The sequence below is a fragment of the Mauremys reevesii genome, linkage group 4 (genome assembly GCF_016161935.1).
Source record: "Mauremys reevesii isolate NIE-2019 linkage group 4, ASM1616193v1, whole genome shotgun sequence".
Classification (NCBI taxonomy): Eukaryota; Metazoa; Chordata; order Testudines; family Geoemydidae; genus Mauremys; species Mauremys reevesii.
The window spans coordinates 124,595,619-124,623,305 of NC_052626.1; the positions used below are offsets into that span (position 1 = coordinate 124,595,619).

Below are 27,687 nucleotides of genomic sequence, written 5' to 3' on the forward strand. Positions count from 1 at the left end.
CTCTATAAATGCATTAGGAGCAAGAGAAAGACAAAGGAAAGTGTGGGGCCACAACTCAGCAGGGAAGGAGAGCAAATAATGGATGACACAGACAAAGCCAAGATGTTTAATGCCTTTTTTGCTTCAGTTTTCACTAAAAAGGTTATTGGCGACTAGATGCTTAACACAATATTAACAACAAGGGGGAAGGAATACAGGCCAGACTAGGGAGAGAACAGGTAAAAGACGATTTAGGTCAGTTAGATGTATTCAAGTTGGCAGAGCCTCATAATATTCACCCTAGATGGAGCTAGGCAAAGCAATCTCTGAACCTTTAGGAGGGCTGAGGTCCCAAAGGAATGGAGAAGGGCAGATACAGAACCTGTCTTCAGAAAGGGGAACAAGGATGTCCCAAGGAATTATAGACCTGTCAGCCTAACATTGGTACCCAGAGAGATACTGAACAAATTATTAAACAGTTTGTAAGAATCTAGAGGAGATAATAGGGTGATAACGAATAGCACCTTGGATTTGTCCAGAACAAACCATGCCAAACAAATCTAATTTCCTTCTTTGACAGGGTTACTTGCCTAGTGGATGGAGGCAGGCAGTATATGATGATGTATATGAAGTTTAGTAAGGCTTTTGACACAGTTCCACAAAACATTCTCATAAGCAAACTAAGCCAGTATGATCCAGATGAGATTACTGTAAAGTGGGCGCCCAACTGATGGAAAGACCACACTCAAAGAGGAGTTATCACCGACTCGCTGGCAAACTGGGAGGGTGTCTCAAGTGGGGTCCCCCAAGGGTGTGCCTGGGTCCAGTACTAGTCATTAAGAACTTGGTTAACGGAGAGGAGAGTATGCTTGTAAAGTTTGAGGATGACACCAAGCTGGGAGGGGTTGCAAGCACTTTGGAGGACAGATTAGAATTCAAAATGAGCTTGCTAAATTGGAGAGTTGGTCTGAAGTCAACAAGATGAAATTCAGTCAAAACAAATGTGACGTAACACACTTAGGAAGGAAAAAATCAAATGCTTAAAAACAAAGTGGGGGATAACCGGCTAGTTGGCAGTACTGCAGAAAAGGATCTGTGGGTTATCATGGGTGTCACACTGAATATGAATCAGTGTGATGCTGTTGTGAAAAAGGGAAATGTCATTCTGAGGTGTATTAGCTTGGAGCACTGTGTCCAGTTCCGGGCACCATGCTTTAAGGAAGATGTGAACAAAATGGGGCCAGTCCAGAGGACAGCGACAAAAATGATCAGCGGTTTAGAAAACCTGATCCATGAAGAAAGGTTGAACGAATTGGCCATGTTTCATCTTGAGAAGATGGAGGGGGCACCTGTAACAGTCTTCAAATACGTTAAGGGCTGTTATACAGGGGATGGTGATGAATTGTTCTCCATGTCCCCTGGAGGTAGGACAAGAAGTAATGGGTTTAATCTGCAGCAAGGGAGATTTAGGTTAAATATTAGGAAAAAGTCTAAGGGTGGCTAAGCACTGGAAAAGGTGATGTAGGGAAGTGGTGAACTCCCCATCATGGAGTGTTTGTCCACCCTGTTTTTTAAAACCTCATCAGGGACGGTCTAGGAATGCTTGGCCCTGCCTCAGTGCAGTGGGTGGAGTAGATCATCTCTTGAGATCCTTTCCAGCCCTGCACTTCTGTGATTCCCTCTTCCCAGGTTCTAGGATCGAGGAGACTGAATCTCTGTCAAGGATATTTCCCTTTTTTGGGAGCACAAACCACCCGCAGAATCTACTTCCTGTGGCCCCAGAACTAGAATGTTGGGGGAATTTAGCTCTGACCAGGTTGGTGGGGCCCATGGTCAACACAAATGAATGCCAGGGTCAGATGGAGGCTCAATAGAGAACACGGCAGATCCCGCGCTCCTCCACCCCCACCCCACGCAGACGTTTTTCAGATATAGCGGGGTCACTTGGCCCTCCAGCCCAAGAACCTTTGTATAGAATGCACTCTGAGGAGCCAAAAGCATGGGGGTGTCCCATACTTGGGATTAAATGGAGCCTTGGTCCCCAAGACCCACCCCAGCTACAGGACTAGTTCCCTTCCTGCCCCCACGTCTCCAGACCTCTAAGATGTTCTGCAGCACCAGAAGGTTGGGCTCCTGATCCTTGCACAAGGCCTTCAGCATCTCATCCATGCTTTTCAGGGTCTGCGTGCAGAGCCCAGCCCACGCTGTCCCACGTTCAGGGAATGGAGGTAAGCTCTTGAAAGCTTTCTGAAGCGCTGGAGAGCAAAGACTTTCCAAATCTACGGAGCCAGGGCTGGTGCAACCATTTAGGCAACCTAGGCAGTCGCCTAGGGCGCTAGGATTTGGGGGGCGCCATTTTCTTCGGCAGCGACTGCGGCGGCCGGATCTTGGGCTGCCTCAGTCACCGCTGGCATTTAGGTGGAGGGAGCTGGGGCAGGGGAGCACGGGGAGGGCCGCCTGCAGCAAGTAAGGGGTGGGGGGGCGGGCGGCACGCAGGGGAACTCCCCGCCCCAGCTCACCTCTGCCAAACCTCCTCCCCAAGCACGCCGTGGCCGCTTCACTTCTCCCGCCTCCCAGGCTTGCGGCGCATAAGCTGATTGGCGCCACAAGCCTGGGAGGCGGGAGAAGTGAAGCAGCCACGGTTAGGTTAGGGTTAGGCGTCAGGGGGTGCCCGGATCAGAGGGGCTGTGCTCAGAGCTGGGGGTCAGGGCTGCAGGGGGATGGGGTCGGGAGGTGCCCAGCTCAGAGGGAATGGACTCAGAGCTGGGGGTCAGGGCTGTGGGGGGATGGGGTCAGGGGAGTGTCTGGCTCAGAGGAGCTGGGGGTCAAGGCTGTGGGGTGGGTCAGGGGTGCCCGGCTCAGAGGGGCTGGGCTCAGAGCTGGGGGTCAGGGCTGTGGGGGAAGTGTCAGGAGGGTGTCCAGCTCAGAGGGGCTAGGCTCAGAGCTCGGGGTCAGGGCTGGCGGGGGGGATTGGGGGGTGTCCGGCTCAGAGGGGCTGGGCTCAGAGGATGGGGGGGTCAGGAGGGTGTCTGGTTCAGAGGGGCTGGGCTCAGAGCTGGGCTCAGGGCTGTGGTGGGGGGGGTTTCAGGAGGGTGTCTGGCTCAGAGGGGCTGGGCTCAGGGCTGGGGGGTGAGGTTAAGAGGGCCTCTGGCACAGAGAGGCTGGGCTCAGAGCTGGGGGGCTGGGCTCAGAGCTGGGGATTAGGGCTGGGGTGGGGTCATGAGGGTATCCGGCTCAGAGGGGCTGGGCTCAGAGCTGGGGGTCAGGGCTGTGGGGGAGGTGTCAGGAGAGTGTCCAGCTCAGAGGGGCTGGGTTCAGAGCTGGGGGTCAGGGTTGGGGAGGGAATTGGGGGGTGTCCAGCTCAGAGGGGCTGGGCTCAGAGGATGGGGGGCGGTCAGGAGGGTGTCTGGCTCAGAGGGGCTGGGCTCAGAGGTGTGTGGGGGGGAGGGTCAGGAGGGTGTCCAGCTCAGAGGGGCTGGGCTCAGGGCTGTGGGGGGGGCGGGTCAGGAGGGTGTCCAGCTCAGAGGGGCTGGGCTCAGGGCTGTGGCGGGGAAGGGGGGATCAGGAGGGTGTCCGGCTCAGAGGGTCTTACCATGCTGCTTACTTCCGCCTCCCCCCTCTCCCGGAGCCTCAGAGCGTGCCGCGTCCAGGAGCTGCCCTGGTCCCTGGACAGCTCTGAGTGGGAGGAGCTCAGCCCGCCCCCTTACCACGCAGCTCTGTCTGGGAGGAGCTCAGCCCCGCCCCCTTACCACACGGCTCTGAGCAGGAGGTGCTCAGCCCCCGCCCCCTTACCACACAGCTCTGAGCGGGAGGAGCTCAGGCCCTGCTCTAGCCTCGCCGCTTTAGCTCTGTCCAGGGCCGCTCCTGGACACGGTGTGCTGAGGCACCAGGGGAAGGCGGAGGTAGGGGGGAGCCTCCAACATTCTCGTGGGGGAACCTGCACTGCCCAGGCCCTGGGGCAAATTGCCCCACTTGCCCCTCCTCTCTGGGCGGCCCTGGCCAAGCCCAGCAAGACAAGGTAAAAGGGACCCAGGCTGGCAGAACAGGTGGGCTCAGTGGTATCCCAGTACATCAGGTGGCACCTCTAAGGGGGCAACCCATCACACTGGGGACTGGGCACAAGTCCACAAGGGGCTGGAAATTGAAACTAGACAAATTCAAATTGGAAATGTACATTTTTAACAGAGAAAGTAATAGACCATTGGAACAACTGAGCAAGGAGCATGGTGGGTGACCTTTTGTAATTCAAGGCAGGACATTTTTAAGATGCTTTAGTTTAAACAGGAATTATTTGGGGGCAGGTCTCTGCCTGTGTTATGCAGGAGGTCACACTGGTTCCGTCTGGCCTTAGAATCCATGCATCTTCCGGAGAAGGGCGGATGGTGCATGTGGACAGGGCACTAGCTGACAGGTCAGAGGAGGGCTCTTAGTACCTGTTCATTGCTCCTGAGAAAGGTGTTGATGTACTCCAGGGCCTCTTTCTCCTCCCAGTCTAGCCTCTTAAAGCAGGATGCGTTACAATAGGATGGTGAATCTGATCAAAGACAGAGCGGTGGTAATATCTGGGTCTGCCAAGCTGCAGGCTGGGTGACAGAGATCTTAGAGAAAACCCTTGCCCCCCCACTCCCGCCCCAGCACGGGAGCAGCCCCGATGCACAGCAGGGTCTGGAACAACGATTCCTGGATTCCCCACCTCTTTGCTACCAGCCCAGCAAAGATCCGGTCGGAGCCCTGGTTCCCAGCAGCCACCCCACTTTCCTGCCCAGCATGCAGGCTCAGTCTGGGGATTTGGGGAGCGCCACATCTGGAAGGAGGGTCGATGTCAGGCCATGAGTGCTGTCCCCACTCTCCAGGCCATTGCTGGAGGGGGCAGAGGGACTGGCAGTGAATTGGTCTGGTCCTCGCTGCGGGAGAGGGAACAGTTGCCCAGTCTGTGTGGGATATGGGGACCCAGAGGCTGCCCGTTCTGCTTGTTCTGACTGCCTCTCCTGCCACCAACAGCCTCCCATCGTCAACACTCCCCCCCGAAATGCCCTGTGCTGCGACATGTGACAAAGGAGCCAGCAGATGGGGCTGCAACATCAGGGGGCATCTTATGCTCTGGCCGGTGCCCTGCAATCCTAGGCTTTAACAACCCACCGTGCACCAAGCATCCCCTTCGATGGGTGGAAAACATCCTCCAACCCTGCAGCGTGACAGATCAGGGTGAGCGATTCAGTCAGTCTCCACCTGATGCTTCTGCCGCCATTTCTAATGACCCAATCAGCTCTAAAGGCTGAAGCTGCTGCCAGCAGGAGGAGCCATTCCCCCCTGCCTGGGTTTTCCTGTCTCTCCATCTCATGGCAGCCCAGAGCAGTACAAGGTCTATGGAGGCTTCTCCCTCCAGTGACACCCTGGTCTTGCCACCCAACCCCCAGAGGGGCCAAGCCCCACCGCAATGCAGGGCCATGGCCCCGGCCATTTTTGCAGCCTCCTCCGCCCACCCAGGAGGCGCCCACTCACCGGCACAGAAAGGCTGAGGCACACAGCTCCTGCTGCTGCTGTGGGCTCTTCCCCCAAGGTTTTTATCTCTTCCCAGATGGGGATGGGTTTCAAGGGGCCCTTGGGGGCTTCCTCAGCCATTCTGCAAGAAGCCAGGACAAGGCATTGCTTGTGAGTGAAGAGAGGCAATTGCCTCATTCAGCATCAGGGCCAGCCCAGTTATTTCTGTTCCACCAGCGCCTACAGATGCCAGCTGAGATCAGGGCCCTGTTGCACTACGTGCTGCAGACAATCCCTGGGCCACAGGGCTCAGACTCTAACTAGCCAAGGCAGCCAGCAGGGAAACAAGCAAATGGATGTGCTTAAAGTCACCCAGCCAGTCGGCAGTACAGGAAGGATTAGAACCCAGGCCTCTGGATGCCCAGGCCAGCACCCCATCCCGCAGGCCAAACGACCTCCCCTGGGTCACTCCCGCCTCTCCTTCTGCTGGTTCACAAGCTGCACAGCAGACAGGCTGGATCCAACCACTCAGGATTCTTCCTGCCCAGGGAAATAACCCTGATCCCTTCCCCCAGGAATATTGGGGCCGTGGCAGTTCCCAGGTGGGCAAGGCCAGCAGGGTGGGGGAGCTGGGGCGGGCTCGTGAGCAGCTGGAGTTGCTCAGACACCACTGTGAAAGGGCAGGAGAAGAAGGCGGGAAAGCGGCAGGGAGGCTGGTACCTTCTCTTCCAACCCGCCCAACCTCGATTGCATTTTTCCTGACCACCCCCTGCAAGGCACGGCCTGGCTGCTACCCCCACTGAACAGACAGGGAACTGCGGCACAGAGGGAATAAGGGACTTGCCCGAGGCCACGCAGAACATCTGTGGCAGAGCTGGGAAATGGCCATGGGTCTCCTGGGTCCCAGGCTGGTGCCTTCTCTTCCAACCTCCTGCCCCCTTCATCCCTTGTTCAGTGTGAGCTGTGGGAGCTCTCTGGCGCACAGGAGCTGACTGGTGCCCAGATGGAACAACGTTGCCTATTGCACAGATCTCACTTTTCCCAAACATTTAAAATGCTGCTAAAACCATATCATGGCCCGCGAGGATACCTGCAGCTGATCAGTGCTAAGTTGTGAACTGTGCCCTGGCCTGCCAGAGAGCGGCAGTGGGAGAGGGTGGGGCTGGCCCAGGGCCCTGCTGGATTGCGCTCACATGTACGGGGACTCAGTGCTACAGAGCTGTGTGCCAGGGGCTGGCTTTGTGGGGGTTTCGCGGCTCATCTCTCCCAGGCCTGTGTGGCAGCAAGTCTGCCAATGTGATCCCATGAATCAAATCCTCTCTTAGCTAGTGCAGATGTGCTGTTCAGAGAAAACAATTTGCATACAAACCAGAAGACACAGCCAGGTGATGGTGAGTATATGAGCCAGGGCCTTTCAATAATTTCATCATTCGGGGACACTTGGTTGAAGGCTGTATCACAGAGTTTCCTAAAACAATAAACATGTTACTATTAATGCATTTTCTCCAACATTTGTGATGAATACAGGCACATTTGTGGTGCATTAAGAGAGTAAGGGGATCATATAGTAGCAAGAAACCTAGAATGAACATTTTTACATTTAGATAGTAAAACAAAAGCCTGTTTATTTCAATTGTCTCACAAAATTAATAGTTAACTCCTGCTGGAAAGAGTTGATCTCATAAAATGACTCATTTAAAAAAACTTACTTAAGAAATTTATAATTACCTTGTTCTGCCCTTATGTTGTCTTGATGACATTGCATATGGGGAAGAAGCCAGGGTCTGGGGTGGTGGGAAGAGCCTCCCCCCATAGTCACCAAGTGTTTCACCCTGCTCAGGCAGGCTGTGGTGCACGAAGCCCCAAAGGAGGGAGGCTGGCTTTTAGCGGAGCGGGGGCAGCTGGCGGCTCCAGTGACTGGGCTCTACCCAGCACACATCCCTCTGATCCTGCGTGCAAAGGTCTGTAGGTTGCAGCCAGAGGTACAGAAACTGGGTAAAATAGGGGGAGAAATACGAGCATAAACAAACAGTGAATCAGTGACAGGTTTAGGAGCTTGAAGCTCAGACCCACAAAACCTCCCTTGGTATTCGAGAAAACAAATGATACCCCAATACAGAAACCTTTCCCTACTATTTCTAGGCACAGTGGACACAATATACGGGTGTTAGGCCCAGGACCTTCTGGTTTTAATGAAATCCAGCGTGGAGTATATGAACTGTGACCCTAGGACTCCATCTTTGTCAGCTGACTTGTTTACAGGTAAGACACTGGATTCCCCTGGCTCAAACCGGCCAGAACCAGAACCAGAACCAGAACCAGCTTTTCCCGCCAGAGCCAGCCCCCAACATTCTATTCCCTCAGAACTCTCCCCGCCATAGAGACCACCGAATACCAAGGGAGGTTTTGTGGGTCTGAGCTTCAAGATCAATATACATATAGACTTGAATTCAATTCTTGAGGTTCAGATACATAGTAGAGATGAGCTTGTAGTTGCCAAAGTCCTTTTAGAAATAGTCCATAGGCTATAGTCCAATGTCTATATTCAGAGTGACTCCAGTCAGTGACTGGGGATCTTGAAACCCAAAGCAGATCTGAGATGAAGTAGGATCGTGTCCCAGGGTTCTTATACATTTCCAGCGGCCTTTTGGCTTGAGAAAACAATAGGCTTAACTTTTCTTCTCCCAAACATCCTGGCAATTAGCAGAGGGTAATTTATCCATTAAACAGTTCAGATACAGTTTATCACAACCTTCAAAGAGACATATAGACAATAATACTATTTCACTCAAATATCTTCCTAAATGTTAATATTCCCTTTTTGATCTTTGAATCAAAGCTATAGCAATAGACAAGACTTGTTTGCTTATATCACAAGACCTGAGCAAACACCTACCCTTCTACCTCTAACAATGCAGACATCCCCTCCTGTCCCCAGACTCCCTCCCAGAGCCTGCACCCAGCACCCAAATTCCATCCCAGGGCCTGCACCCCAGGCCCCCTCCCCCATCCAAACTCCCTCCCAGAGCTTTAGGCAGGTGGGGGGTGGAGTTTGAAGGGGCAGGCTCTGCTGAGCACCACCAAAATTTCTACAAACCTGCTGCCCCTGGTCATAGGTCAGCCCCATGTCCCAGTCACCGCTGGGCCGGGGCTGTTCTCACGACCCTCACCCGCTGGTGAGGCTCACCTGAATGAAGAATGCCATGGCCAGGATGTGCCGCCTATCATCCCTGCAGTTAAGGATGGCCATGAGCTTGTGGAAAATCCAGTTACGCTCTTGGAAACGGATCGAAACCATGGCCCTGGCATAGGAAACACAAACATCACATCATCGAGGTGGGCAAGGACTGGTCCTCCATTTACAAATCTAACCAGACCAGTGCCACAGGACAGGAGATCCCGGGTGACTAGTCATGCGCAGCTGGCACGGACTAGTTCCTGCTGGCTTAAAATGCCCAGTGGCCTACGTGCTAGAGACCCAAACCCTTAATCACTCGACAGGGAGCCCTTCCACGAGGCCAGCTCCAAGCACGCAGCGCTGGGGCTGCAAGAGAACTGCAGACAAAGAAGGGTGTCGGTGGGGTCGGTGGCCTTCCTCATGTGCCCAGATATTGGGTGATGAGAGACAGAAGGTGGGTGAGGGAATATCTTAGATTGGCCCAAGACAAGCGCTGGAGTTTTCTGTGTTAGCTTCTCTCTCACCCCAGTCACTGGGCTAACCAAAGACATTCCCTCCCCCACCTTGTCTCTCTCATGTGCTGGGCCTGACAGGGCTACACCAACGCTGCAGACAGACATGGCGGAGGCTGTCTTTGCCCAGCCACGCCTGCCAGAGCCACGCAGGAAGCGGTTTACTGCCAGGCAGCGCAGGGTGGAGAAGTAGCCGACTGACCCCTCGGTCAACAGCACAGAGGCTGCGGCCTGTTCCACACAGGCGATTGAGAGCCACATCTCACCCAGCAGGGAAGGCAATGTGGCCATGTCCTGGGCCCAGGGAGGGGAGCTGGTGCTGTGGTCAGTTCTGGGCAGCCAGCAGCCAGCCAGCAGGCAGATGCCTTTGTGTGTGTCGGAGCTCATGAGCATGTCCCAGCCGCCCTGCTTCAGGATGAAGGTGACCTGGTCCCCGTAGCCAGCACATCGAAGCAAGGATTTCATGGCCTTCACCGTGCACCTGCGTGCACAGCGAGCCTCTTGTTACTGAGCGAGCCCAGGCCAGGCCCTGCCGCGTGCCTGTGGGCGACGGTGCAGAACCCAGGCTGGGTGTCGGGCTGGCGGTACCTGACAGAGCTGAGGAGTGTGGGCGTGTCCTCATGGTTATGAACCCTCTGGTGCAAAGCAATGTTCTGCATGGACGGCTCCACCGTGTAGGTGATGTGGAAAAGCAGAGCTATGTAGAGCTGAGGGAAGAGCTCCTTCATCTTCTGCCTGCAGGCCTGCTCCTGGAGGATCTCGTACAGGGCTGGGTTCTCCTGAGTCTCAGTCCTTACAGCCCAGCCTAGGGGAGGAAGCCGATTTTGCACACTAGTTCTAGGGTTGGTCTGTTACTAAAAGCCAGATTCAATCATTTCTGTATTTGGTTTTTGAACCTTTCAAAGACAGCCCCACAAAATCTCAACCAGCATCAGGGAAAAAATGTGTCAAATACAGGCTAACCGGTTCCAGAAGGGAAAATGAACTAGAAGCAAGTGAAAACCAGGCTGAGGCACATGGAACGATGGGAATGGTGTATAACAAAGAGAATTACAGTCACACTCTCTCCATGTCTGATCTAGTTTAATAAACCAGACTGACCCGCTATTCTGAGGGGAAGTAAATTATCATTAGCGAGAGTTGCTTTCAGTTTGTCTCCTCTTTGACCCAGGCTGCCAGATCTGTGTATTTAAGTCCCAAGCGTTTTCTCTGCCTTCACTATACTGTGGGTATCAAACTTGTTATGAGGTCTGAACAGCAAAAGGCTCTTCTAGAGCTCTTCAGAAGAGCGAGTGCTGCGGGACATAGCCGTGACGTCAACAGTTAAAACCTACGAGGCTTTAAAAGGGATTTGTAGGAAAAAATGGTTCCTAACTGAAGTGAAATGGCTCTGTCCAGGCGTCCCTGATCACTGGTGTCGCCAGCATTCCCTCGGGGTCTAGAGTCTGCAGCTCTGCTGCTACTCTATTGCTAGGGTTCTTTGGATCACAGAGACCCCAGACACAATCAGGCCCGGCTATGCCAGGTGCTGCACACACCTAGAGATGCACCCCGCAGGAGCCAGGCCCTGCCCTGCAGAACAGCAGACAAAGGCCAGGCAGGGACTTGCCCAAGGGCACCCTGCAAGTTAGTGGCAGAGCCAGGAATAGAATTCAGGGCTTCTGACTCCAGGCCAGGGCCATGTACCCTGGGAAGGTTTCAATGACCCCAGCACTGCAGCAGCTCCCTGCGGTTCTGGGTTTATCCCCCAGCCCTCCTCCCCTCTCACCTTCTCTGGGCGAAGGGCCAGGTTGAGGAGGCCTTTGAGCGCCAGCCAGTGCACCACGGTGTTGGGGGTCTCTCGGCTGCCTGCTCATCTCCTCCACAATGGCGTCTTCCAGCTCATTGCCGAGGTCAGGGCACTGGAGGAGCTAACACACCAACAGTGAAACAAGCTAGAGAACAGGGCTGGCCTCTTGCATCTCATCTCTGCCATGGGGCCCTTAGCTCCACTGGCCACGGACCCGGCATGGGCTGTATGCCGGGCACCACAATTGGTCACCATGTGGTCCCCACTGAAATGCTTCTAGCGCGACGGCCCCTCGAGGCTCCAGCTGAGATCAAGGCCTGCCCTGCTCCCTCACTAAGGGTCAGCTGCATGCGGAGCTGGGGGTCTGCAGCCTTGTGCTCCAAAGGGTGAATTGGCCGTGGATGGGCAGGCAGCTGCCCGGCCTGCGCATGGCACATGGACGTCAGAGGGGGCTTGAGGGCCGAGGTCACACAAGGGACCATTCTATGGAACTGAGCCTTGGGGAACAAGAGACACCTGACCCTGGGCCTTGTTTCAGCCCTGCAACACCAGGATCTTAGGATGTGTCGTGTAGAGAGGTATTTTGGGCTGTATTAGTAGAAACATTGCCAGCAGATGGAGGGAAGTGATTATTCCCCTCTATTCGGCACTGGTGAGGTCACATCTGGAGTGTGTCCAGTTTTGGGTCCCCCACAAGAGAAAGGATGTGGACAAATCAGAGAGAGTCCAGCAGAGGGCAACGAAAATGATTAGAGGGCTGAGGCACATGACTTGATAGCAGCCTTCACTACCTGCGGGGGAGTTCCAAAGAGGATAGAGCTCGGCTGTTCTCATAGACTCATAGAAGGGACCATTATGATCATCTAGTCTGATCTTCTGCACAATGCAGGCCACAGAATCTCACCCACCCACTCCTGTAACAACCCCCTAACTTATGTCTGAGTTACTGAAGTCAAATCGTGGTTTGAAGACCTCAAGCTGCAGAGAATCCTCCAGCAAGTGACCCGTGCCCCATGCTACAGAGAAAGGTGAAAAACCTCCAGGGCCTCTGCCAATCTGCCATGGAGGAAAATTCCTTCCCGACCCCAAATATGGCAATCAGTTAAACCTTGAGCATGTGGGAAGACTCACCAGCCAGCACCCAGGAAAGAATTCTCTGTAGTAACTCAGATCCCACCCCATCTAACATCCCATCACAGATCACTGGGCATACTTACCTGCTAATAATCAAAGATCAATTGCCACATTAATTGCCAAAATTAGGCTATCCCATCATACCATCCCCTCCGTAAACTTATCAAGCTTAGTCTTGAAGCCAGATATGTCTTTTGCCCCCACTACTCACCTTGGAAGACTGTTCCAGAACTTCACTCCTCTAATGGTTAGAAACCTTCGTCTAAGTTCAAGTCTAAATTTCCTAGTGTCCAGTTTACATCCATTTGTTCTTGTGTCCACATAGGTACTAAGCTTAAATAATTCCTCTCCCTCCCTAATATGTATCTCTCTGATATATTTATAAAGAGCAATCATATCCCCCCTCAATCTTCTTTTGGTTAGGCTAAACAAGCCAAGCTCTTTGAGTCTCCTTTCATAAGACAGGTTTTCCATTCCTCGGATCATCCTAGTAGTCCTTCTCTGTACCTGTTCCAGTTTGAATTCATCCTTCTTAAACATGGGAGACCAGAATTGAACACAATATTCCAGATGAGGTCTCACCAGTGCCTTATATAATGGTAATAACACCTCTTATCTTTGCTGGAAATACCTCGCCTGATGCATCCTAAAACCGCATTCGCTTTTTTAATGGCCATATCACATTGGCGGCTCATAGTCATCCTGTGATCAACCAATACTCCGAGGTCCTTCTCCTCCTCTGTTACTTCCAACTGATGTGTCCTCAATTTATAACCAAAATTCTTGTTATTAATCCCTAAATGCATGACCTTGCACTTTTCACTATTAAATTTCATCCTATTACTATTACTCCAGTTTTCAAGGTCATCCAGATCTTCCTGTATGATATCCCAGTCCTTCTCTGTGTTAGCAATACCTCCCAGCTATTAGCACATTCCCACTTTTTGTGCCAAGGTCAGTAATAAAAAAGATTAAATAAGATTGGTCTCAAAACTGATCCCTGAGGTATTCCACTAGTAACCTCCTTCCAGCCTGACAGTTCACCTTTCAGTACGACCCGTTGTAGTCTCCCCTTTAACCAGTTCCTTATTCACCTTTCAATTTTCATATTGAGCCCCATCTTTTCCAATTTAACTAATAATTCCCCATGTGGAACCGTATCAAATGCCTTACTGAAATCGAGGTAAATTAGATCCACTGCATTTCCTTTGTCCTTTGCCTCTGGGGGCATATCATCCAAGCGTCCCCGTCCAGCTGCCGGAGGGGAGGCCCTGCCACAGGGGGGATGGAGCAGCTGGAGCAGCTCAATGGCCCTGAGCGTGCAGAGCAAGGGGCATTCATCTGGCAGCCTGGCAGGAGCTGAAGCCAAAGCACCCTGTGGGCGCCTGACAAAGGGGGTGAACAGACACCTGGGTTCAGAGGCTGCTCTCAGGGCAATTCTGTGTAAATGCATTGACCCTGCAGACCAGACTTTGATGCTAGGGGAACAGCGGGGAGAGTCCTTGGAGACAGAATGATGAGGTTCGACCCAAAGCCCACTGGAATCAGAGGACAGACCCATCGACATCAGTGCTCATTAGATTGAACTCCTACTGAGGATCTTGCTGAGTCACTATTCTAGGCCTGCGTTTTCCCTGCCAGGGAGCGCTGCACCGCGAGGCTGCTCAGTGCAGTTAGGAGGTGGCCAGGGTCACAGGCTGCTCACCTGGAATTTGTACGGAGACCCCATGAATTCCATCAGCCAGGTGATCCTTCCCACTGCCCTCAGTCGCCCATGCACCTCCTTGGATGTGGTCCAGGGGAGCAGGACCTGAGAGAAACAAATTGGGACAAATTACTAAGGAGAAGTACCAAAAAATAGTCCAAGCACATAGGGAGAAAATGAGCAAGGCTAAGGCAAAAACGAGTTCTAACTGGCAAGGGACATAAGACAATCATAAGCCACTCTATAAATGCATTAGGAGCAAGAGAAAGACAAAGGAAAGTGTGGGGCCACAACTCAGAGGGAAGGAGAGCAAATAATGGATGACACAGACAAAGCCAAGATGTTTAATGCCTTTTTTGCTTCAGTTTTCACTAAAAAGGTTATTGGCGACTAGATGCTTAACACAATATTAACAACAAGGGGGAAGGAATACAGGCCAGACTAGGGAGAGAACAGGTAAAAGACGATTTAGGTCAGTTAGATGTATTCAAGTTGGCAGAGCCTCATAATATTCACCCTAGATGGAGCTAGGCAAAGCAATCTCTGAACCTTTAGGAGGGCTGAGGTCCCAAAGGAATGGAGAAGGGCAGATACAGAACCTGTCTTCAGAAAGGGGAACAAGGAGGTCCCAAGGAATTATAGACCTGTCAGCCTAACATTGGTACCCAGAGAGATACTGAACAAATTATTAAACAGTTTGTAAGAATCTAGAGGAGATAATAGGGTGATAACGAATAGCACCTTGGATTTGTCCAGAACAAACCATGCCAAACAAATCTAATTTCCTTCTTTGACAGGGTTACTTACCTAGTGGATGGAGGCAGGCAGTATATGATGATGTATATGAAGTTTAGTAAGGCTTTTGACACAGTTCCACAAAACATTCTCATAAGCAAACTAAGTCAGTATGATCCAGATGAGATTACTGTAAAGTGGGCGCCCAACTGATGGAAAGACCATACTCAAAGAGGAGTTATCACTGACTCGCTGGCAAACTGGGAGGGTGTCTCAAGTGGGGTCCCCCAAGGGTGTGCCTGGGTCCAGTACTAGTCATTAAGAACTTGGTTAACGGAGAGGAGAGTATGCTTGTAAAGTTTGAGGATGACACCAAGCTGGGAGGGGTTGCAAGCACTTTGGAGGACAGATTAGAATTCAAAATGAGCTTGCTAAATTGGAGAGTTGGTCTGAAGTCAACAAGATGAAATTCAGTCAAAACAAATGTGACGTAACACACTTAGGAAGGAAAAAATCAAATGCATAAAAACAAAGTGGGGGATAACCGGCTAGTTGGCAGTACTGCAGAAAAGGATCTGTGGGTTATCATGGGTGTCACACTGAATATGAATCAGTGTGATGCTGTTGTGAAAAAGGGAAATGTCATTCTGAGGTGTATTAGCTTGGAGCACTGTGTCCATGCTTTAAGGAAGATGTGAACAAAATGGGGCCAGTCCAGAGGACAGCGACAAAAATGATCAGCGGTTCAGAAAACCTGACCTGTGAAGAAAGCTTGAACGAATTGGCCATGTTTCATCTTGAGAAGATGGAGGGGGCACCTGTAACAGTCTTCAAATACGTTAAGGGCTGTTATACAGGGGATGGTGATGAATTGTTCTCCATGTCCCCTGGAGGTAGGACAAGAAGTAATGGGTTTAATCTGCAGCAAGGGAGATTTAGGTTAAAGAGTAGGAAAAAGTCTAAGGGTGGCTAAGCACTGGAAAAGGTGATGTAGGGAAGTGGTGAACTCCCCATCATGGAGGTTTTAAAAAACAGGGTGGACAAACACTCATCAGGGACGGTCTAGGAATGCTTGGCCCTGCCTCAGTGCAGGGGGTGGAGTAGATGATCTCTTGAGATCCTTTCCAGCCCTGCACTTCTGTGATTCCCTCTTCCCAGGTTCTAGGATCGAGGAGACTGAATCTCTGTCAAGGATATTTCCCTTTTTTGGGAGCACAAACCACCCACAGAATCTACTTCCTGTGGCCCCAGAACTAGAATGTTGGGGGAATTTAGCTCTGACCAGGTTGGTGGGGCCCATGGTCAGGGGCGGCTCTAGGCACCAGCAAAACAAGCTGGTGCCTAGGGCGGCAAAATGTAGGGGGCGTCCCCTGCCGCCGGGACTGGGCGGCAGGCTGGGCCGGCGGACCTGCCGCAGTCATGCCTGCGGGAGGTCCACCGGAGCCCCGGGACGAGTGGACCTGCCGCAGGCATGACTGCGGAGGGGGCGCTCGTCCCGTGGCTCGGCTGGACCTCCCGCAGGCATGACTGCGGCAGCTCAAGCGGAGTCGCTGGACCCGCGAACCGTCCGCAGCCGCGGGAGGTCCAGCCGAGCCACGCGGGACCAGCGGACCCTCTGCATCATGCCCGCGGGAGGTCCGCTGCTCCCGCGGCTCCGGGGCGCCTCCCGCGCATGACTGCTTGGGGCGGCCAAAAACGTAGAGCTGCCCCTGCCCATGGTCAACACAAATGAATGCCAGGGTCAGATGGAGGCTCAGTAGAGAACACGGCAGATCCCGTGCTCCTCCACCCCGACCCCACGCAGACTTTTTCAGATATAGCGGGGTCACTTGGCTCTCCAGCCCAAGAACCTTTGTATAGAATGCACTCTGAGGAGCCGAAAGCATGGGGGTGTCCCATACTTGGGATTAAATGGAGCCTTGGTCCCCAAGACCCACCCCAGCTACAGGACTAGTTCCCTTCCTGCCCCCACGCCTCCAGACCTCTAAGATGTTCTGCAGCACCAGAAGGTTGGGCTCCTGATCCTTGCACAAGGCCTTCAGCATCTCAGCCATGCTTTTCAGGGTCTGCGTGCAGAGCCCAGCCCACGCTGTCCCACGTTCAGGGAATGGAGGTAAGCTCTTGAAAGCTTTCTGAAGCGCTGGAGAAAAAAGACTTTCCAAATCTACGGAGCCAGGGCTGGTGCAACCATTTAGGCAACCTAGGCAGTCGCCTAGGGCGCTAGGATTTGGGGGGTGCCATTTTCTTCGGCAGCGACTGCGGCGGCCGGATCTTGGGCTGCCCCAGTCACCGCTGGCATTTAGGTGGAGGGAGCTGGGGCAGGGGAGCACAGGGAGGGCCGCCTGCAGCAAGTAAGGGGTGGGAGGGCGGGCGGCACGCAGGGGAACTCCCCGCCCCAGCTCACCTCTGCCAAACCTCCTCCCCAAGCACGCCGTGGCCACTTCACTTCTCCTGCCTCCCAGGCTTGCGGCGCATAAGCTGATTGGCGCCACAAGCCTGGGAGGCGGGAGAAGTGAAGCAGCCACTGTTAGGTTAGGGTTCGGCGTCAGGGGGTGCCCGGCTCAGAGGGGCTGTGCTCAGAGCTGGGGGTCAGGGCTGCAGGGGCATGGGGTCGGGAGGTGCCCAGCTCAGAGGGGCTAGGCTCAGAGCTCGGGGTCAGGGCTGGCGGGGGGAATTTGGGGGTGTCCGGCTCAGAGGGGCTGGGCTCAGAGGATGGGGGAGGTCAGGAGGGTGTCTGGTTCAGAGGGGCTGGGCTCAGAGCTGGGCTCAGGGCTGTGGTGGGGTTTCAGGAGGGTGTCTGGCTCAGAGGGGCTGGGCTCAGGGCTGGGGTGGGGTTAAGAGGGCATCTGGCACAGAGAGACTGGGCTCAGAGCTGGGGGCTGGGCTCAGAGCTGGGGGTTAGGGCTGGGGTGGGGTCAGGAGGGTATCCGGCTCAGAGGGGCTGGGCTCAGAGCTGGGGGTCAGGGCTGGGGGGGAGGTGTCAGGAGAGTGTCCAGCTCAGAGGGGCTGGGCTCAGAGCTGGGGGTCAGGGCGGGGGTGGGGTCAGTAGGGTAACCAGCTCAGAGGCGATGGGCTCAGAGCTGGGGGTCAGGGCTGGGGGAGGAATTGGGGGGTGTCCAGCTCAGAGGGGCTGGGCTCAGAGGATAGGGGGCGGTCAGGAGGGTGTCTGGCTCAGAGGGGCTGGGCTCAGAGCTGTGGGGGGGGGAGGGTCAGGAGGGTGTCCGGCTCAGAGGGGCTTACCATGCTGCTTACTCCCGCCTCCCCCCTCTCCCGGAGCCTCAGAGCGTGCCGCGTCCAGGAGCTGCCCTGGCACCTGGACAGCTCTGAGTGGGAGGAGCTCAGCCCTCCCCCTTACCACGCAGCTCTGAGCAGGAGGTGCTCAGCCCCTGCCCCCTTACCACACAGCTCTGAGCGGGAGGAGCTCAGGCCCTGCTCTAGCCACGCCGCTTTAGCTCTGTCCAGGGCCGCTCCTGGACACGGTGTGCTGAGGCACCAGGGGAAGGCGGAGGTGTGGGGGAGCCTCCAACATTCTCGTGGGGGAACCTGCACTGCCCAGTCCCTGGGGCAAATTGCCTCACTTGCCCCTCCTCTCTGGGCGGCCCTGGCCAAGCCCAGCAAGACAAGGTAAAAGGGGCCCAGGCTGGCAGAACAGGCAGGCTCAGTGGTATCCCAGTACATCATGTGGCACCTCAAAGGGGGGCAACCCGTCACACTGGGGACTGGGCACAAGTCCACAAGGGGTTGGAAATTGAAACTAGACAAATTCAAATTGGAAATGTACATTTTTAACAGAGAAAGTAATAGACCATTGGAACAACTGAGCAAGGAGCATGGTGGGTGACCTTTTGTAATTCAAGGCAGGACATTTTTAAGATGCTTTAGTTTAAACAGGAATTATTTGGGGGCAGGTCTCTGCCTGTGTTATGCAGGAGGTCACACTGGTTCCGTCTGGCCTTAGAATCCATGCATCTTCCAGAGAAGGGCGGATGGTGCATGTGGACAGGGCACTAGCTGACAGGTCAGAGGAGGGCTCTTAGTACCTGTTCATTGCTTGTGAGAAAGGCATCGATGTAATCCAGAGCCTCTTTCTCCTCCGAGTCTGGCCCCTTAAAGCAAGAGGATGGTGAATCTGATCAAAGACAGAGCGGTGGTAATACCTGGGTCTGCCAAGCTGCAGGCTGGGTGACAGAGATCTTAGAGAAAACCCTTGCCCCACCACTCCCGCCCCAGCACGGGAGCAGCCCCGATGCACAGCAGGGTCTGGCACAACGATTCCTGGATTCCCCACCTCTTTGCTACCAGCCCAGCAAAGATCCGGTCGGAGCCCTGGTTCCCAGCAGCCACCCCACTTCCCTGCCCAGCATGCAGGCTCAGTCTGGGGATTTGGGGAGCGCCACATCTGGAAGGAGGGTCGATGTCAGGCCATGAGTGCTGTCCCCACTCTCCAGGCCATTGCTGGAGGGGGCAGAGGGACTGGCAGTGAATTGGTCTGGTCCTTGCTGCGGGAGAGGGAACAGTTGCCCAGTCTGTGTGGGATATGGGGACCCAGGGGCTGCCCGTTCTGCTTGTTCTGACTGCCTCTCCTGCCACCAACAGCCTCCCATCGTCAACACTCCCCCCCGAAATGCCCTGTGCTGCGACATGTGACAAAGGAGCCAGCAGATGGGGCTGCAACATCAGGGGGCATCTTATGCTCTGGCCGGTGCCCTGCAATCCTAGGCTTTAACAACCCACCGTGCACCAAGCATCCCCTTCGACGGGTGGAAAACATCCTCCAACCCTGCAGCGTGACAGATCAGGGTGAGCGATTCAGTCAGTCTCCACCTGATGCTTCTGCCGCCATTTCTAATGACCCAATCAGCTCTAAAGGCTGAAGCTGCTGCCAGCAGGAGGGGCCATTCCCCCCTGCCTGGGTTTTCCTGTCTCTCCATCTCATGGCAGCCCAGAGCAGTACAAGGTCTATGGAGGCTTCTCCCTCCAGTGACACCCTGGTCTTGCCACCCAACCCCCAGAGGGGCCAAGCCCCACCGCAATGCAGGGCCATGGCCCCAGCCATTTTTGCAGCCTCCTCCGCCCACCCAGGAGGCGCCCACTCACTGGCACAGAAAGGCTGAGGCACACAGCTCCTGCTGCTGCTGTGGGCTCTTCCCCCAAGGTTTTTATCTCTTCCCAGATGGGGATGGGTTTCAAGGGGCCCTTGGGGGCTTCCTCAGCCATTCTGCAAGAAGCCAGGACAAGGCATTGCTTGTGAGTGAAGAGAGGCAATTGCCTCATTCAGCATCAGGGCCAGCCCAGTTATTTCTGTTCCACCAGCGCCTACAGATGCCAGCTGAGATCAGGGCCCTGTTGCACTACGTGCTGCAGACAATCCCTGGGCCACAGGGCTCAGACTCTAACTAGCCAAGGCAGCCAGCAGGGGAACAAGCAAATGGATGTGCTTAAAGTCACCCAGCCAGTCGGCAGTACAGGAAGGATTAGAACCCAGGCCTCTGGATGCCCAGGCCAGCACCCCATCCCGCAGGCCAAACGGCCTCCCCTGGGTCACTCCCGCCTCTCCTTCTGCTGGTTCACAAGCTGCACAGCAGACAGGCTGGATCCAGCCACTCAGGATTCTTCCTGCCCAGGGAAATAACCCTGATCCCTTCCCCCAGGAATATTGGGGCCGTGGCAGTTCCCAGGTGGGCAAGGCCAGCAGGGTGGGGGAGCTGGGGCGGGCTCGTGAGCAGCTGGAGTTGCTCAGACACCACTGTGAAAGGGCAGGAGAAGAAGGCGGGAAAGCGGCAGGGAGGCTGGTACCTTCTCTTCCAACCCGCCCAACCTCGATTGCATTTTTTCTGACCACCCCCTGCAAGGCATGGCCTGGCTGCTACCCCCACTGAACAGACAGGGAACTGCGGCACAGAGGGAATAAGGGACTTGCCCGAGGCCACGCAGAACATCTGTGGCAGAGCTGGGAAATGGCCATGGGTCTCCTGGGTCCCAGGCTGGTGCCTTCTCTTCCAACCTCCTGCCCCCTTTGTCCCTGGTTCAGTGTGAGCTGTGAGAGCTCTCTGGCGCACAGGAGCTGACTGGTGCCCAGATGGAACAACGTTGCCTATTGCACAGATCTCACTTTTCCCAAACATTTAAAATGCTGCTAAAACCATATCATGGCCCGCGAGGATACCTGCAGCTGATCAGTGCTAAGTTGTGAACTGTGCCCTGGCCTGCCAGAGAGCGGCAGTGGGAGAGGGTGGGGCTGGCCCAGGGCCCTGCTGGATTGCGCTCACATGTACGGGGACTCAGTGCTACAGAGCTGTGTGCCAGGGGCTGGCTTTGTGGGGGTTTCGCGGCTCATCTCTCCCAGGCCTGTGTGGCAGCAAGTCTGCCAATGTGATCCCATGAATCAAATCCTCTCTTAGCTAGTGCAGATGTGCTGTTCAGAGAAAACAATTTGCATACAAACCAGAAGACACAGCCAGGTGATGGTGAGTATATGAGCCAGGGCCTTTCAATAATTTCATCATTCGGGGACACTTGGTTGAAGGCTGTATCACAGAGTTTCCTAAAACAATAAACATGTTACTATTAATGCATTTTCTCCAACATTTATGATGAATACAGGCACATTTGTGGTGCATTAAGAGAGTAAGGGGATCATATAGTAGCAAGAAACCTAGAATGAACATTTTTACATTTAGACAGTAAAACAAAAGCCTGTTTATTTCAATTGTCTCACAAAATTAATAGTTAACTCCTGCTGGAAAGAGTTGATCTCATAAAATGACTCATTTAAAAAAACTTACTTAAGAAATTTATAATTACCTTGTTCTGCCCTTATGTTGTCTTGATGACATTGCATATGGGGAAGAAGCCAGGGTCTGGGGTGGTGGGAAGAGCCTCCCCCATAGTCACCAAGTGTTTCACCCTGCTCAGGCAGGCTGTGGTGCACGAAGCCCCAAAGGAGGGAGGCTGGCTTTTAGCGGAGCGGGGGCAGCTGGCGGCTCCAGTGACTGGGCTCTACCCAGCACACATCCCTCTGATCCTGCGTGCAAAGGTCTGTAGGTTTCAGCCAGAGGTACAGAAACTAGGTAAAATAGGGGGAGAAATACGAGCATAAACAAACAGTGAATCAGTGACAGGTTTAGGAGCTTGAAGCTCAGACCCACAAAACCTCCCTTGGTATTCGAGAAAACAAACGATACCCCAATACGGAAACCTTTCCCTACTATTTCTAGGCACAGTGGACACAATATACGGGTGTTAGGCCCAGGACCTTCTGGTTTTAATGAAATCCAGCATGGAGTATATGAACTGTGACCCTAGGACTCCATCTTTGTCAGCTGACTTGTTTACAGGTAAGACACTGGATTCCCCTGGCTCAAACCGGCCAGAACCAGAACCAGAACCAGCTTTTCCCGCCAGAGCCAGCCCCCAACATTCTATTCCCTCAGAACTCTCCCCGCCATAGAGACTACCGAATACCAAGGGAGGTTTTGTGGGTCTGAGCTTCAAGATCAATATACATATAGACTTGAATTCAATTCTTGAGGTTCAGATACATAGTAGAGATGAGCTTGTAGTTGCCAAAGTCCTTTTAGAAATAGTCCATAGGCTATAGTCCAATGTCTATATTCAGAGTGACTCCAGTCAGTGACTGGGGATCTTGAAACCCAAAGCAGATCTGAGATGAAGTAGGATCCTGTCCCAGGGTTCTTATACATTTCCAGCAGCCTTTTGGCTTGAGAAAACAATAGGCTTAACTTTTCTTCTCCCAAACATCCTGGCAATTAGCAGAGGGTAATTTATCCATTAAACAGTTCAGATACAGTTTATCACAACCTTCAAAGAGACATATAGACAATAATACTATTTCACTCAAGTACCTTCCTAAATGTTAATATTCCCTTTTTGATCTTTGAATCAAAGCTATAGCAATAGACAAGACTTGTTTGCTTATATCACAAGACCTGAGCAAACACCTACCCTTCTACCTCTAACAATGCAGACTTGCATTTCAAAGTTCTATTCATTTACATATTTTCCTAACAAGTCTCTAAAGTTCAGCCATGGGTCAGGTCAGTTTATGAGGTAATTAACTCTTTCTGGCCCTGTCACCTTTCAATGAGATATTATATTACACTCATAATGTCACACCCCCAACGCAAAATTGATGCAGGAAGAGCTGACACAAACATCTCTGACTGCATCCCAAAAGCTTCCCATTCTGGGTTAGAAGCCATGTCGGCGTGTAACAGAAATGATTTACCCAACTCATGTTCAGTAACATGACTGAATCTTTTTACAAACTCAAGGTAAAACTTGGGTAGAACAATAGAGGATTGGATCTGCTCTTGCAGTAGGATTCCTGTATGTCTCATGTGATCTTGCCAAGAGTAAAAGAACATATCTACTTTATTCATACAAACTCTGGCCACTGTTTGGAACCCAATTAGCTTCAAGTCAATGTAGATATCAATGTTGTCCATAGTACAGGAATTTTGGCATTTATCCATGAAAGCAATATGGTAGTGTGCCTCAGTTTCCTTTTTCATACAGCACATTAAGTCTGGAATGTCTTTTCTCCTGTGAAAAGTTCTAATACTGTTTACAGGCATTAACAGTGCAACATTAGCATTACAAGGCCTTTTAACATAAGATGTGTTCCTATGTATCACTTTCAACATGTTCAAGGGATTTTCCAAAAGATTAAGCACACCCCTCCCAGACTGCAATGGCTATTGAGCATAACCCCTGGTTCTGTGGATGCTCTCACTTCTGGGCCAGCCCCACAGCCTGATTCTTCCGAACCAGTATCTGGCCTGGCCCCAGCTCCAGGGGTCGGGGTGGGGCAGGGTGTCCAGAGCGAGGTGCTCGGCCTTGGTTTCTCTCAGTGCTGTGGGCTCTATGGCCGCTCCCCCCAGCCCTTCCCCCCAGGCACAGTGAGACAGAGCAGTACCTGCGGCAGGGGGTGGGAGCTGGTCATGCGAAGGCGGGGTGGGGGTCTTCAGTGCTGCCCCACAGAGCACAGCCCCTGCAGGGCTTTGGGGACCTGGCGCAAGCACCTGATGTTAAATAGTTGTACCATGATGTTGGCTGTAATGTCCCCCTGTTGCAAGGGAACAAGGATCAATCAGAGACTCGGACACCCACGAGAACGAAGGGTATTACCTGCACCAGGAGCCAGCAACATTTCCTCCCCACGTCTGAGGGACGGATTCCCCCGCCCAACCCCCGAGGCGAAATCTTCTCTCTTCTCTAGTGACTTCCATCCCCTCTCCCACCATTGTGGAATGAACTCCTGCCCCCACTCCTCTCAGTCCCCCAGCGAGAACGGTTCTACCTCCCAACCCAGCGGGAATCCAGCTCCGCTCCCCAGAGTCCCCTCAGCCACCCTTGCCCCCTCCAGCTGAGGGGCTGGGAGGCTTTGGGCAGTAGTGCCGTGGGGTGAGAGGAAGTGGACACCTTTCCCCAAGGGATCCCCCATCCTTAACAGGATGCCATGGACAGTAGCTCTGGTGAATGGGGCACTTAAGGAGCCTCTGCTGACTGACTCCTCCAGTTCTCCCAGAGCAGGTGGGGGCTGGGATAACATGATACCAGAGCACTAGGAACCGGCCTGAGGCCCGGAGGGGGATGAAAGGCTCACAGAGGTGGCTAGGGGAGTTGGCAGCCCCTCGCATGAGCAATGGCAGTGTGTCGTGCTGATGTGACGCCTGTTAGGAAATAGCCTTGCTGGAGAGCTGGGCCTGCCCTGCTTTGAGCTGCTCAGGGGACAAGCTGGCACCGACCAATGGCACCTGCCTGGGGTCATCCTCTCCTTGCTCCCTGGTCAGTGCATGGGGATGGGATGGGAGTGATTTTCAATGGCCTGGAGGTGAAAGACCCTGGGGGGTCCCTCCCCAGGTGATCCCTCTTTGGTTACCTCGTCCTCTAGCAGCTGGCTGACATAGAGCAGGGAGTGGTGGATGGCCAGCAGCCCCGCCGGGAGGAAAGATATTTTCTGGTCCTCCATGAACAGCTCGCCAAAGACCTAAAACCAAAAGAACCAGAGCCCTTGCAATGGCCCAGAACCAGGCTCTAAATCCCTCTAGTGGCTCACAAGGTGGAGAAGAGTCCTGGGGCAGTCAACCTTTGGGGTCCCATGGACCAGGAACCCCCTTCAGTAAGAAGCTGCAGGCACTGAGGCCTCAAATAGCTCTTTCTGGAGCAGGATTCACCACAGGTGGCATGAGATGCTGGGAATGTGTCTGCGCGCTCTGGAACCCAGCTCACACAGACAACGCAGGACCCCTCCTGCTCCCAGCAGCGATAGCTCCTGCAGCTCACCCGCTAGAGGTTCGGGGTCTTTTAGATCTGGTTCATTCCCACACCTCACCCCACGGACATTCTTTGCTCAAAATAAGGAGCAGGCTCTTGCCCTGTGTCCATGACACACTCACTGCAGGGGGACACAGCTCCACACCTGAGCTGCTGCAATGCACCAGCGGAGAGTCCTTCCCTCTCCCACCCTGGCCAGGTTTCTGTACCCCAGATGCTTGGGATCGTGGAGCCCAACCCAGCACCACAGCTCTGGTGCCTCTCTGGTGTTGAGCCCTGGGGGAGAAAGACACACCCATTGGGGAGGTTTGGCCTTTCGCTTTCAGTGCCTGTTTCCTTCTGGGTGCACACTGGCCAGGGTCCTCATGGCATCCATGGCCCAATGGAATCGCAGGGTCCGTACCAGGCGGGTTAGTACCAAAAGGGGGATTTGTTTCAGCCATCACAGTAACCATGTGACCCTTACAGTCATTGTGCACTGGGAGTGGGTGCCTGTTAATGGGGGTGTCTAATACTGTGAACCCCCCACACCCACTGAAGTCAGGATCTGGCCCTGGCTACCCGACTGGTGACATCCTACAAGCTCTGTGTCCGTCTCCTGTGGTCCCTGCTCCTGCCCCTGCCCTTATGATGGGCTCTTTCCCTCCATGTGTCTCAATAGCTCCGTTCCTGTCCCCTCATGAGCTGGCTGCCCCGTATGGGGTGGGCTGATTTCCCTGGGCTGGGGGACAGAGCCAGGCTCTGAGATAAAGCAGCCAATTTCCCTGGCACTTTCACACTCATCTCCCTACTTCAGAGAGAGGGGGAGAGAAAGAGTCAACATCTAAGCTGGGGTTGGTCTCACAGGAGGGGGCTTCTTTCTGTAGGGTCCCATTGCCCAGCAGAGGGAGTCTCAAAGGAGGGGCCTTGTTTCTATTGGGGTTCCATTTTCCCGCTACAGCGGGTCTAAACGGAGAGGCCTTAGTTCTAGAGGCGTCCCAATGCCCAGCTGGAGCTAGTCTCCCAGAGGCTCGTTTCCATGGGGTCCCATTGCCCAGCTGGGTTTCTTACCCCTCTTCTGAAGCAGGAGCCAGTGAAGCCAACATATCCCACCCCTGGCTTGCCGGCTGATATCATCGGCTGGGTGAGATATATAGAGACCCAGCTGCAGCACGAATTCGCCTGCCTTGGAGAAGGCGGAGGAGGTCTGGTGGAAGGAGGAGGAGAGGGGAATCCATCAACATTCTCCCTTCAGCTCCCCAGTGCCCCTGGACCTGAGCTCTGCTCCCACTCCTCTGTAGGAGGCGCTGGAGGAGAGAAGCGACAGCCCTCTTCGGTCTGGTCTACACTACGGGGGGGGGGTCGAACTAAAGTACGCGACTTCAGCTACGCGAATAGCGTAGCTGAAGTCGAACTACCTTAGTTCGACTGACTTACCCGTCCAGACGCGGCGGGGTCGAACTCCGCGGCTCCAAGGTCGACTCCGCCACCGCTGTTCGCGGTGGTGGAGTTCCAGAGTCGACCGGAGCGCGTGGGGAGTTCGAACTATCGCGTCTTGATTAGACGCGATAGTTCAAACTCTGAGAAGTCGAACTCACCGCGTCGACCCGCACGGTAAGTATGGACCTACCATTCCTCTCTGCCCCCAAGGGAGCTCGGAGCAAAGGGAGCAGGGCAAGGGCCCTCGCTGAGCATTCGCTGCCTAGCTGCTCCAGAATAACAAGGGCCCTGAGGCCAGGCACGACCCTGCCAGCCAGCAGCCTATGGAATGCAGTCCCTTACGGACCCAGGGGAGACCAATTAGCCATGGGATGAGGAACTTGACTCAAACCCTGACTCTGCAGGATGCTGGGGTCAGAGGTCACTTACGTCAAATACAGGCAGGGGGTGGCGAATTTGAGCAGGGCAGTGCTGGTCTGTACGGCCCTGGCTCTCTCCTGGGTGTTTTTCGACTGGAGAGAGGGATGGACGTGCTGCAGGAGAAGGAGGCAGGGGAGGGTCAGCGGGCAGGTGTACATGCTCTACAAACCAGCCTCACCCCCTCCCCAAGGGGCTCAGACTTTGTGCTCAGGGTGGAGTAGCCGAGCCCTGGTCGCAGAGCTTGAAAAGGGGGTTCATGACACTGCCCATGTCTTGCTGGGCACAAGCTCCTTGTCTCTCCAGGCTGGGACAATGGTCAGTCGTGGGGCTGGTCTATTTGCTCTGAACCCCTGATCCATGAACAGCACGTCAGGATCAAGGCACATGCCCTGGACCCCAGACCCCAGCTGCAAAGGCCTTGGTAGGATTGATGGAATGGCCCTGAGGACAATCCCTCTGGGAACTGCAGTGTCCCTAGGACAGAAGAGCTGATTCCCTGAGGCACCTCCTGTATCTCAGGGTCTCCCTAGAAAGGAGCCAGTGACTTTTCTCAGAGGCCCATGTCCTGCATCTTGCAGGGGTTTCAGTCTCTCAGGCCCCAGCCAGGTCTGGTGCTCACTCTTAGTGCTTAATGCAACCGTGCAGAGCTCTGACTGACAGTCCCAGCTCCTTCCCCCTGCACTGGCAGCTCTGGGAACGCGTGTCCGGCTGGGTCCAAGCTGGAAGGACACAATGGAAACGGGGCTCCTCTAGTCTCTCCTTTGCTGCCCTCCCACAGGGTTCAGAGGCAATTCCACCCAGACCGTCCCATTCTACTCACCTCCAGGAGGTGCTGCAGCTTGTCCATGGTGGGGGTCTCTGTCAACCGGCCCCTGAGGATGGTGTCCAGGCTCCGCGAATAGTGGTTGTGCAGAGCCTGCAAGAAGAGGGAGCACCCATGAGTCATGAGACATGGGTCTACAGTATGTGCTTCAGGGTCTGAGGACAGATTTGGTTACTGGTGTTTCAGAGCAGAACGGTTTTATGGCTGACAGGG

General features: G+C 54.0%; 1 protein-coding gene across 6 annotated transcripts in view; it reads right to left on the reverse strand.

Annotated features, from left to right (window-relative positions):
* Positions 1–27,687, reverse strand: part of LOC120404740 — a 58,522-nt gene that overhangs the window by 8,921 nt on the left and 21,914 nt on the right. For 3 of the 6 annotated variants that reach the window (XM_039537698.1, XM_039537696.1, XM_039537697.1), the window contains 8 exons: positions 27,472–27,567; positions 26,661–26,764; positions 25,863–25,998; positions 24,418–24,525; positions 23,452–23,601; positions 21,318–21,579; positions 20,959–21,057; positions 19,615–19,731 (listed from right to left, as the gene is read on the reverse strand). In XM_039537698.1, the coding sequence (XP_039393632.1) occupies positions 23,500–23,601; positions 24,418–24,525; positions 25,863–25,998; positions 26,661–26,764; positions 27,472–27,567 (546 nt within the window). In that variant the 3' untranslated portion in view covers positions 19,615–19,731; positions 20,959–21,057; positions 21,318–21,579; positions 23,452–23,499. Of the gene's footprint in view, positions 1–4,412; positions 4,514–5,481; positions 5,603–6,829; positions 6,929–7,188; positions 7,452–19,614; positions 19,732–20,958; positions 21,058–21,317; positions 21,580–23,451; positions 23,602–24,417; positions 24,526–25,862; positions 25,999–26,660; positions 26,765–27,471; positions 27,568–27,687 lie in introns of those variants that run through there. The other 3 variants (XR_005598142.1, XR_005598140.1, XR_005598141.1) reach the window with 1 other exon arrangement.